This window comes from Podarcis pityusensis (assembly GCF_964106645.2).
Source record: "Podarcis pityusensis genome assembly, chromosome: 15".
NCBI classification, from domain to species: domain Eukaryota; kingdom Metazoa; phylum Chordata; class Lepidosauria; order Squamata; family Lacertidae; genus Podarcis; species Podarcis pityusensis.
This window is the reverse complement of record NC_138040.1, coordinates 17,124,606-17,136,477: the sequence shown is the minus strand read 5'-3', so window position 1 is coordinate 17,136,477 and position 11,872 is coordinate 17,124,606. Positions and strand designations below refer to the sequence as shown.

At 45.2% G+C, this 11,872-nt stretch overlaps 1 protein-coding gene across 4 annotated transcripts in view; it reads right to left on the bottom strand.

Moving 5' to 3' along the window:
- The window catches only part of FLI1 (Fli-1 proto-oncogene, ETS transcription factor), a 113,909-nt gene that overhangs the window by 39,245 nt on the left and 62,792 nt on the right, over positions 1–11,872 (bottom strand). For 3 of the 4 annotated variants that reach the window (XM_080983573.1, XM_080983572.1, XM_080983574.1), the window contains exon 2: positions 2,559–2,770. In XM_080983573.1, the coding sequence (XP_080839699.1) occupies positions 2,559–2,689 (131 nt within the window). In that variant the 5' untranslated portion in view covers positions 2,690–2,770. Of the gene's footprint in view, positions 1–2,364; positions 2,461–2,558; positions 2,771–11,872 lie in introns of those variants that run through there. The other variant, XM_080983575.1, reaches the window with a different exon arrangement.

The following is an 11,872-nucleotide window of genomic DNA, read 5'->3' as shown; positions in this document are numbered from 1 at the left end:
AAAAATGAAGAATGAAATGGTCTTGCTACCACCACCTTCACAAATTCTACGAAATGCATTTTTTTGTAAATCACTTTCCCAGTTGTTTGTGTGTTTTTAACCATCAAGCAGTATATAAATCTGGTGATGTAAATAAAATGTAATACGATACAACCCTACATAAGAAATAAAATAAGTAATTTAAATATAATTTAAACGCATACAGCACCTAGCACAGTGCATTACAATGGCTACAACAGGCAGAAAATTTGTTATGTGATTCGCCAAAACCATCCACAGTTGTCTGTGGAGGTAGGAGGAGTTTGAGAACCTCTGGGGCTGAAGATTGCTCTTGGGAATCTTTTATTAATTCCTATTTTTGAATGATAAAGGTTGACATTCCTACTGTCTGGTTTTTGTTTGTTTGCTTGTTGTGGTTATTGAAAACAACGATAAAAAAATTGTTTCAATAAAGAAAATATCCCAGGAACAGGCATATGGAGTTTGCCAGCAGAGCTCAGAATTAACATTGCTGTCTCTAAGGTGTCGGGGTTAACATTCCCACCCCGATAGTTTCATAATCCTATAGCAACCTTAAAATCAAAGCACCAGGCATTATTCTTACAGAGTTGTCCTGTTTGCAGAAAATAATAACAGCTGCTAATCCGGCACAGACTCAGGCACTAGAAAATATTTATCCGGTTCTCGCTGGAAGGATAATAATTCAAATTGCCTTGGCTCATGGAGCCTGACATATTGTCCCCATTTCTTTTGGAGCACAAGATTCCTCGGAACGAGCCACCAATTCTGTTTATCTGCCTCCAGGCGCTGCTTCTGAATTTCCTCATTTGAGGTGCAGGAAAGAAGAACGTTACAAGGGAGGCTAAACGGCAAGCCAGCGGCGAGTTTCACCCATTGCTGATCATGGGATGAAAAGCGCCATCAGGGCAAAACCACACCACAGCTAAGATGCCCGTTTGTAGCCCCTCTGAAGAAAAGTGTAGGAAAGGGTGACCTATGGCCTGACAGTTGCTGGCTCCATTTGGCTGTCTTTGCATTGGGATTGGCAAGGATCACAAAGGTGGCAGGTGGCAGGCTCTCATTCATTGGAGGTTTTTAAGAAGAGGTTGCATGGCCATCGGTCTGGGATTCTTTCGCTGCAGTTCCTGAATTGCTGGATGATCCTTGAGGGTCCCTTCCAACTCTACAATTCTATGAGGGGCAAAGGCCAGTTTGCCAAAACTACTGGGGAGAAGAGAGAAATTGTGCTCTACAAAGAAGCACGCTGCAATTTGCAGGTCGCAGCACAATTTTGTTCTCTGGTGCTGGCTTTCCAGGTTGTGGTGCAGAGGGGACGCAGCCGTGGATGGTCCTCATGCCCCCGCCCCAAAGTCCTCTTTGCCTGCTCTCCTCTTGTTCTTCTCAGAGTGCAAAAAATGAAGTCCTGGGGTTGCATCCAAAATAGTGATACAAAATTCATATCATCAGTGCTTGCACAACGGAGCTCCCCTCTCTTCTCCTCCTGTGACCTCTGTTCTAGGGATTCCCCTGAAACTCCAGAGCAATTTGGGGAGAGTTCAGAGAGCACTTGGGAGGGGGCAGAATTTCTGTTGTACAAGCAGAAATTCATGCCCTGATGGGACATGTTCATTGGATACTGCACTAAGCAGATGCAGAAGGGAGGCAGAGACTGGAAATAGGAGAGAAATGGAGCAAGCTGAAGGCATCCCTGCGCCAGCTCTGATTCCCCTGACATATCTAGAGGCAGTTGTCCTGTATATGTATGTAGCACCTCTGGATCTCAAACTGACAACCCTAAACCCTTATCCTGGAGTCTAAAAACCAGTGGATGATGGGAGTTGTAGTCCAGCAACAGCATGGGGGGGGGGAGCAAGTTCCCCATCACTATTTTTCAGTGTGTGCTGGAATTTCATGCAAAAGCTCTCCCTTTTTTCCTTCCACGTTATGGCCAGTTGCCAGAGGCACTTATCTAGTACCAAATTCTATTTCAGGAAGAGGGATTGGCATTGGTTACTTGATGTAGGGGAAGACTACACACACACACACACACACACACACACACTGCTGGAGAAGTGAGGAGAATTAGCGACAGTCCTGTGAAATCTTGCGAAGGCCTCATGCAACTTTACCAGAGTCTTGGGAAGGCCGCATGAGGTCTCTGAGAGATCTTGCAGAGATTTTGCCAGAACCTGGAAGCCACAGCTACACAACTCCAGTAAGCAGCAAGGCTGGCAAGGGTGTGTGTGTGTGGGTCTGTGCAGGGTTTCACTTTCCCATTTCACCTCAGGAGGGGAAAAAAGACTGTTGGCCCTGCAGTAGGAGAGTGCAACTTGAACTCCAGAGGTGAGGATGTCCTCTATGTACCTTTCTGAGCTTCCCCACACAGGATCCCAAGCTGGTACCAAGGCATCCTGTTCACACATTTTGTCAGGGCTTTTTTGCCATTCTGTCAGGTGAGCACCACTGTCATTATAAGAAAACAAGGTTAGTGTTAATGGTGAGTTCCGGCACCTCTTTTTCTAGAAAAATAGCACAGCCGTTTGTCCCTCCCTCCTCACCTGGATCCATTCATATGCTCGTACTCCCTCTTGACGTTGACTCGGACTGGCTGGTTGATCCACTCCTGCTGAGGAGGCAAAGGGTTGATTTTGTGGGGCTGGCCGTAATCAGGGTTCCCTGAGGCTGTCATGTCTGCTTTGGGGAGGTGAGCAGCGGCGCCGTAGGTGGAATCAAAGAGGGACTGATCTTCACTCACCACGGAGAGGGCCTCCTGGATGCCAAAGAGAAGAAACCCAAAATTAAAAATGGTTGTCAAAACTAGACTAGAAACTCAAGTTATGCTCCCTCTTTGAGCTGGCAAGCAGCTGCTCAGGCAGGCTTTACCTGAAACTAGCGTTTGCCTCAGAGTTGCAGATTGAATCAGATATTTTGCACCTCCACCCAACTGTTAAGTGAAACTCCTGGGTTCTTGCTCTTAACTGGAACTTACTGGAACCAGGAGCAAAAGATTCACCGACAGCCTCCCCTTTTTCAGGAGAGGGTTTTGGAGTTGAAATAGCTAGGAGCTCAGAGTGAGGGTGAAATCCAGTTACGCTCAGATTTTAATGCAGATCTCCCTAATTCACACCTTCCAAAACAATATGCGAAGTAAAAGACAGCTGTCCTACAAAATCTGCAATTCTCTGAATCTGGTCCACTTCTGTAACCAAATCATATGTATTAAAATATGCTGGGGGAACCAGCAAGGTATAAAAAATTAAATTAAATTGTTGCTGCTGCTGCTGCTATTGCTATCATCACCATCAGTATCATTTATATTATTCAAAATAGCAAAACAAAACAAAAGCCCACAGCGTTTTATCAGGGGAAACAGCTTGCAAAATTATGTGAAATTAGAAGAAATCTACACCAAAATGCTGGCGCGGATGTGTGTGTGTTCCCCGCCCCCAAACTGAAAGATTGGAAATCGAAACTGCAAATTTGCAATTTGAGTTTGGAAGAATGAGAAACTGAAAGAACCCAAAATCAACAGTTTAGCCCAATCTGACTGAGGGCTGAGACATATGAAAAACCACTTGGTGGAGGCAGTTTGGTCAATCAGGCCCCATGACAGTAGCAGCCCTTTTGTTTGGCATGGCTTCAGATGCAGAAGGCTGCTTATGGCAGAAGATTCACCTCATACTGGAAAATGCTAATGCATAGAGTGTGCTGTGCTATGATGGAAGCCCCAACTCTGGTGACTCTTAGCGTTTGCATGTTGAGCATTTTGAAAATCCTGGACAACCTTTGTAAACATCCAAATACTCAAAGGAGATGCAGCAACAAATGCTCGTCAAATTTGAAGATGGCACCAAAGTGAGAGGGGTAGCTAATGCCGCAGAAGATTGAATCAGAATTCAAAATGACCTTTACAGACTGGAGAAGTGGGCCCAAGCTAAGAAAATGAATTTCAGCAGGGACAGATGTAAGGTTCTGCACTTAGGCAGGAAGAACCAGATGCACAAATATAAGCTGGGGAACACCTGGCATACTAGCAGTACATATGGAAAAGGGTCTAGGGGTCTTGGTGGGCCACAAGCTTAACATGAGTCAACAGTGTGATGCAGCAGCAAAACAAGCTAATGCTATTCTAGGCTGTATCAACAGATCAAGTGTCCAGATCAAGGGAAGTAATAGTCCCGTTCTATCCTGCTTGGTCAGATCACACCTGGAATATTGCATCCAATTTTGGGCATCAAAATTTAAGAAGGGACCCTTTGGGGTCCCTGCCAGCTGGGCTCCTTCAGTAATCTACAGCAGCAGATAAAGAGGCTTCTATCGCCCAGTCAGGCTAGAAGCAACCTAGGCAAGTTCCTTCCCCGCAACACAATGGCCTGTCCTGATCTTTGTAAAGCTGGCCAGACTGAACTTGAGAGAGGGGCCTTGTGCTTGCCTCTTGCCTTTTATTGCCCTTGGTGGAGAGCCAGCTCTCTAGCTTTCCCCCATTTTGTAGATCTGCATTCCTGGCACATTGCTGTGGGCTCTGTCTGTGGCCAAGCTGAACATAGCCCAGGTTCCTGGGACTGTCAGCACCACGCCCTGACCCCCTGCCTCCCCCCAAGACAGCTGCATGGCGCTACAGAAGACGGCCGCTTTTATGGCTGCGGGGATAGGGAGACGATTGTGGGGCGTCACTAGGAAAAACACCTTAAGAGCTCACAGAGGTATGGAAAGAATTCATACAGAAAACATGTAGAAGGTGCTGGATGAGGTGGAAGAAGCAAACATATCACCAGCTGGTCAACCAGAGCTAAAGATAATTCTTCCCCTTTTGTGGCAGCTCACTGCTACACACCTGTGCGTGTACATTTTTTGTAGATTACGAAACAACAACAAAAATAGTCTAATCTCCAAGAGAAAGCAATCCTTTCTAGGAAACCACCCAAGGGTCCTTAGAGTTTTCCAACGCAACGCCAAATTTTAAAAGCCTGAAATCTAGACATCTTGTTATCCTAGCTCCTTGGCTGTGTGTACAGTTCACCTCACAAAAGATTAAGATCCTTCATCCAGGAAGGTTGAATCCTGCGACCTAAATTTGTTATAAAAACTGGCACAATTTAGTCTATTTTTGCTAGCGATGGGGAGGGGCAAAGAGTTGATTGGGGTGCTGAAGCCCCCATTCGCTGACCACTGTACCCACACATCCCAGCACCATCAACGTCTGGCTTCTGAGACTTGGTTGCAGGCATAAACACTTGATGGCTGTCATAAGAGAAAGAAATATACTGTTCAATTTAAATAAACAAAACTGAAACTCATTGAAGACTGAATTCTGCCCTCTGGGCCATATTATGCATGTTTCCTGTCTACATACAGCTATTCCAAAGGGAAACCAACCACATGGAAGGTGTGGGGAGATTCTCATTCCATTCACATTTTATTGCCAATCTACCCAAGGTGCACTTCATGAACCAGGAAGTGAACTCAGTTGCTGCTAACCTTCAAAATTCGCACTTCTCCGAATTGTCAGCGCAAGTTTATTTATTGCGCTTGTTTAGTTCTCCAGCCAAAAAAACTGTGTCCCAAAATGCATTATTTTAGGTGAAAGCTTAGGCATACCAAAAATGCATATATTGTTGAGACAAATGTACACAAAGACGTGACGTTCTGGGGAAGTGTTTGCCAAATGCACACAATGAGGAAAAAATACTCACAAAAATGCTTGCCAGTTTTTGCCTACTAACTGATGCGGAAATGGGGTGGACGAAGGTGAAGACTGAAAATATAAGAAGCCTGAGAAAAGACAAAATTGGTGGTTTTCTCCATCCCTGGAGATAAGTGGCCGATGATGCTCTTAGTTTTGGAAGGTTAAAGTATATATTCCAGTGGAATAAGTGCACTACACACAGGAGGCAGCAGATGAGCTAAAGGGAACTCAGAGGGAAGTGAGAAAGCCCTGGGAATAATTCAGATTGGGGCTCTTAATTCACTTCTCTTTCATCTCAGACTAAGCAATCAAGGAAAGCGCGGCAGAGTTTTTATCTGCAGCCTGCAGACCTGGGTGGGGCGAAGACTTCCGCACAACTGACTTGGGAACCACTTAAGTCCATCAGATATAGGGGGTGGCTGGCTCACATCGTCAGGGATTGTTGCTTCACAATAACAGGCCTGACTTTGGAACTTCTGAATGCCTCTCAGGGCAAAAGGAGCCCTCTGCGGAAGAATCCGCCCAAGCAATTTTGAGCTGTGTTTTGAAACGACTCCTTGAATCAAGTGTTGGCCAGATTGCAATTTGGGAGCCAACGTCCAGCTGACGTCATACCAAAGCACATCTGCTGAAACAGGAAGTGAAGAACAAACCGACAAAAAAATAAAAAAAGAAGATAACTCTTAAAAATAGACAGTCAAAATGTTTTAGAGCAGCCTTAGCCAACCTGCTGCCCTCCAGATGTTCTGGACATCAGCTCCAGCCGGGGAGTTTCATATTACCGTTTTCAAGCACAGTGAAGTTGTGGTGGTGCTTTTCACAACTCTTTCCACCTTCACCCCACAAAAGCCATTTACATCAGCACAGCTTCATTAGTATGGAGGGGGAATAGTCCCTTACCTCTCAACACGCCCTTACTCTCCAACCACACCTAGATCCAGGTCTAAATATGCAGAATCATAGGCACAAACTACAGGGGCCCCTAGGGGCCCAGGCACCCACACAAAAAATTGTGGGTCCACAGCACAGGCTCCGATGCAACTTCTGGCTTCTACTGAAAGTCACGTCAGAGGCCCTTCCCGGAAGTCACGGGGGAAGATGCGCAAGGCCTCGGAGATCACGTCGGAGGCCCTGCCAGTCCTCAGAAGCGCTTCTTGATGTCACGGCATCATATCACACTATGTCATGGGTGCCATTGGGCACCCACAACCTGGGGCCCAAGTTAGAGCCCCTGTGCAGAATCTATGCAAAAACTGTATCATCATTTGACTTTTTTGGGGGGGGGATGCGTTTCCTGAGCCATATCCAGCTTCTAATCAGAGGAGACCACTTATGGCCCTACATTAGCTGTGCCTATTAATGCCAATGGGTCTACTCTGAATAAGGCGAATAGGGTTGGATACAGCCTCCTCTTTTTTGACAATGCATAAGTGTCCACCTCACCTTCCCAGCAGTGAAACAGGCAAAGCATTCCTTGTTGCTTCATCTTTATGCCAGGAAAATATCCCCCCCCCCCCATCGCGGTCATGTTGAAGGTGGAAAAATATGGCCTGGTTGCTGCTGTTGTTGTTGCTGCTGCTGCTTTTTAGAATTCCTTTAAACCTCCTGGTCTTGTTGGGACTGCAAAGGCAGCAGCCTTGACACTGACAACCATCTGGCAGGGCCACTTATCTAGATTCATCAGCTCAGTAGGTCATGAGATGTGCAGAGCTGGTCCAGAGTATACAGACAGATCTTACCACACTTTTTTTTAAAAAAAAGCAAAAAATCAACAGCAACCAGCTGAGCAACATTCAGCTCTCCCTTCTGAAACCCGTTTCACTTCTGTAAGGCTGCCATTTTCCATCCACTGTCCATCCCATCCCTGTAAATCTCTCCTAGCCCTGATCATAGAATCACAGAATTGTAGAGTTGGAAGGAAGCAAATATGTCACCTAGTCGAACTCCCTGCAATGAAGGAATGATGCTCAGGCATATTCTTAGGAGAAGGGAGGGAAGGAGGGGTGGCCTGAAGAGTGAACGCAAAATGGTTCGAAATAAATCCATAAACAGACAATTTAAAAAACCCCGAACACACACACATCCCTTCTTAATCACAGAATTGTAGAGTTGGAAGGGACCCCTGAGGGTCATCTAGTCCAACCCCCTGCAAGGCAGGAATCGCAGCTTAAAGCATGCTTGACCAATGGCCATCCAACCTCTGCTGAAAAGCCTCCCGTGCAGGAGAGTCGTCTGTGCTCTGTTCTTGGTTTGGAGCAGCAGAGCAGAGGCAGCCAAACCCGTTGCAGCTGATTTGGCAGCCAGGCTAAACTTGTCATGCTAATCCCAACAAGAACCACCTGGGCCTGGTGCAGGATTGATCCGAGCTGGCAAATCAGTTCAAGACTCCGAGCCTTGCCTCTTCCACCAAATACGCCCCACTTTCCCCTTAATGCTCACTTACATCTGGTATGTACATAACAATTTACAGCGCCGCTCAATTGCCCACAGACCAGACCGGGGGGGGGGGGGGAGAGAGAAGCATGTTCTCTCTCTCTCTCTCTCTCTCTCTCTCCCCAAGCGTGCATGCATTGATTCGCTTTCTCTCTCCCCACTCCCTCCCTCCCTCCCCTCTGTTGTTCCTTTCATTTTGGGGGGAAATAATTAGGCATCCCTATTTGTCAGCATTGACCCAAGGCTATAAATACACAGTCGCATATTGCAGACACAGTTGTAAATATTGTTTTAGCAGGTTTTATGGTCTTTTCAGCTGGAGATGCTCGGGGCCAGGGAGAAGATGGTTTCAAGAACTGGCTACTTTGCAAACCAAACCACTTCCTCGACGAATAAATAAGTGAAGCACGTTGCATTGCAGAAAGCAGAAAGCAGCTTTCTCTACTTTCTGTCTCCCTTGCAGCCAGAATTTAAAGGGCAAGAAAAGGAGGGAAGTCATGAACCCATTAGGTCTTTGGAAGAAGGGGCTCCTACTGGTGACTTGTTCACTGAGCCTTCGTCCTGCTGGTTTGCTTGCACAAAACATACAGAGAGGTTAGACTATGTTTGCTCACCACTGAGCATTCTTTCTGGTTTAAAGCCAAAGTTATATGGCAAGGAGACTTTATTCTGATTTACTCACATGATGGGCATGCACCTCCCCTTTCGTCATTCATTCACCTTGGGGTGCATTTCTGCATTGCTTTCCTAACCACAAAAAACCCAGTTTGTTGTTTGTTTGTTTTTTTAAAAAAGAAGTAAATTAGTTGTGCTGGTGTGAAAGCTGTACTTTAATTTCACAAACCTAAATTTATGAATCCCTTCCACAAAATGCTAGCAACCTGGAGGGGAACATAGAATCATCAAGTTGGAAGGGACCCCAAGGATAATCTAATCCAGGGGTGGCCAACTCCCAAGAGACTGGAGGCTGTAATCTACTCACAGAGTTAAAAACTGGCGGTGATCTACCCCCTTTTTTCTTTGGGAGGAGCCAGTGATCTACCAGTGATCTACCACAGACGTCCAGTGATCTACCGGTAGATCACGATCTACCTGTAGGACGTGCCTGATTCTAATCCAACCTCCTGCAACCTCCAGGAATCTCAACTAAAGCATCCAAGGCAAAGTAATAATAGTACCCAACACCTTCTGCATGTGAGCAGGCCAGACTTCTGCTCGTGCAACAGACTTCACTCTTCCTTCTCAACAATATATTGAATTTTGCTAAGAGGTTTTGTCTCGCATGCAAAGTTGAGAGGTTAAATGAAGCACACAGTTAGGTACAATGCCTGTGAAGTTGCTAATGAGCATAAACAACTGCATAGCCTCCAACATTTCTCCAATGAAAATAGGGATGTCCTATTCTATAATAACAACTGTACTATTTATACACCACTCATCTGACTGGGTTGCCCCAGCCACTGTGGGTGGCTTCCCAAATACATAACATAACAAAACATTAAACATTAAAAATAACCTTCCCTATACAGGGCTGCCTTCAGATGACTCTGGGGTTGGATAACTCCATACCCTCCAACATTTATCCGACGAAAATAGAGACATCCTACCATACCCTCCAACAGTTATTCAATGAAAATAGGGACGTCCTAAGGAAAAGCAACAGGCATATAAAAGTTATGACGCTGGAAGATGAGCCCCTCAGGTCGGAAGGCGTCCAACATGCTACTGAGGAAGAGTGGAAGACAAGTACAAGTAGATTCAGAGCTGATGAAGCGGCTGGGCCAAAGCCGAAAGGACGCTCAGTTGCGGATATGCCTGGAAGCGAAAGGAAAGTCCAATGCTGTAAAGAAAAATATTGCATAGGAACCTGGAATGTAAGAACCATGAACCTTGGTAAGTTGGATGTGGTCAAAAATGAGATGGCAAGAATAAATATTGACATCCTGGGCATCAGTAAACTAAAATGGACAGGAATGGGCGAATTCAGTTCGGATGACCATCATATCTACTACTGTGGGCAAGAAACCCGTAAAAGAAATGGAGTGGCCCTCATAGTCAACAAAAGAGTGGCGAAAGCTGTACTGGGATGCAATCTCAAAAAATGATAGAATGATCTCGATACGAATCCAAGGCAGACCTTTTAACATCACAGTAATCCAAGTTTATGCACCAACCAACCACTGGTGCTGAAGAAACTGAAATTGAGCAATTCTATGAAGACTTACAACACCTTATAGAAATGACACCAAAGAAGGATGTTCTTCTCATTATAGGGGATTGGAATGCTAAAGTAGGGAATCAAGAGATAAAAGGAACAACTGGCAAGTTTGGCCTTGGAGAGCAAAATGAAGCAGGGCAAAGGCTAATAGAGTTCTGCCAAGAGAATAAGCTGGTCATCACAAACACTCTTTTCCAACAACACAAGAGACGACTCTACACATGGACATCACCAGATGGGCAGCATCGAAATCAGATTGATTATATTCTCTGCAGCCAAAGATGGAGAAGCTCTATATAGTCAGCAAAAACAAGACCTGGAGCTGACTGTGGCTCAGATCATCAGCTTCTTATAGCAAAATTCAAGCTTAAACTGAAGAAAGTAGGAAAAACCACTGGGCCGGTAAGATACAATCTAAGTCAAATCCCTTATGAATACACAGTGGAAGTAAGGAACAGGTTTAAGGATTTAGATTTGGTGGACAGAGTGCCTGAAGAACTATGGATGGAGGCTCGTAACATTATACAGGAGGCAGCAATGAAAACCATCCCAATGAAAAGGAAATGCAAGAAAGCAAAGTGGCTGTCCAACGAGGCCTTACAAATAGCGGGGGAGAGAAGGCAAGCAAAATGCGAGGGAGATAGTGAAAGATACAGGAAATTGAATGCAGATTTCCAAAAAATAGCAAGGAGAGACAAGAAGGCCTTCTTAAACGAGCAATGCAAAGAAATAGAGGAAAACAACAGAATGGGAAAAACCAGAGATCTGTTCAAGAAAATTGGAGATATGAAAGGAACATTTTATACAAAGATTACCATATTAAAAGACAAAAGTGGAAAGGACCTAACAGAAGCAGAAGACATCAAGAAGAGGTGGCAAGAATACACAGAGGAACTATACCAGAAAGAAATGGATAGCTCGTACACCCCAGGTAGTGTGGTTGCCGACCTTGAGCCAGACATCCTGGAGAGTGAAGTCAAATGAGCCTTAGAAAGCACGGCTAATAACAAGGCCAGTGGAAGTGATGATATTCCAGCTGAACTATTTAAAATTTTAAAAGATGATGCTGTTAAGGTGATACACTCAATATGCCAGCAAATTTGGAAAACTCAGCAGTGGCCAGAGGATTGGAGAAGATCAGTCTACATCCCAATCCCAAAGAAGGGCAGTGCCAAAGAATGCTCCAACTACCACACAATTGCACTCATTTCACATGCTAGCAAGGTTATGCTTAAAATTCTACAAGGCAGGCTTAAGCAGTATGTGGACCGAGAACTCCCAGAAGTGCAAGCTGGATTTCGAAGGGGCAGAGGAACCAGAGACCAAATTGCAAACATGCGCTGGATTATGGAGAAAGCTAGAGAGTTCCAGAAAGACATCTACTTCTGCTTCATTGACTATGCAAAAGCCTTTGACTGTGTCGACCACAGTAAACTATGGCAAGTTCTTAAAGAAATGGGAGTGCCTGATCACCTCATCTGTCTCCTGAGAAATCTCTATGTGGGACAAGAAGCTACAGTTAGAACTGGATATGG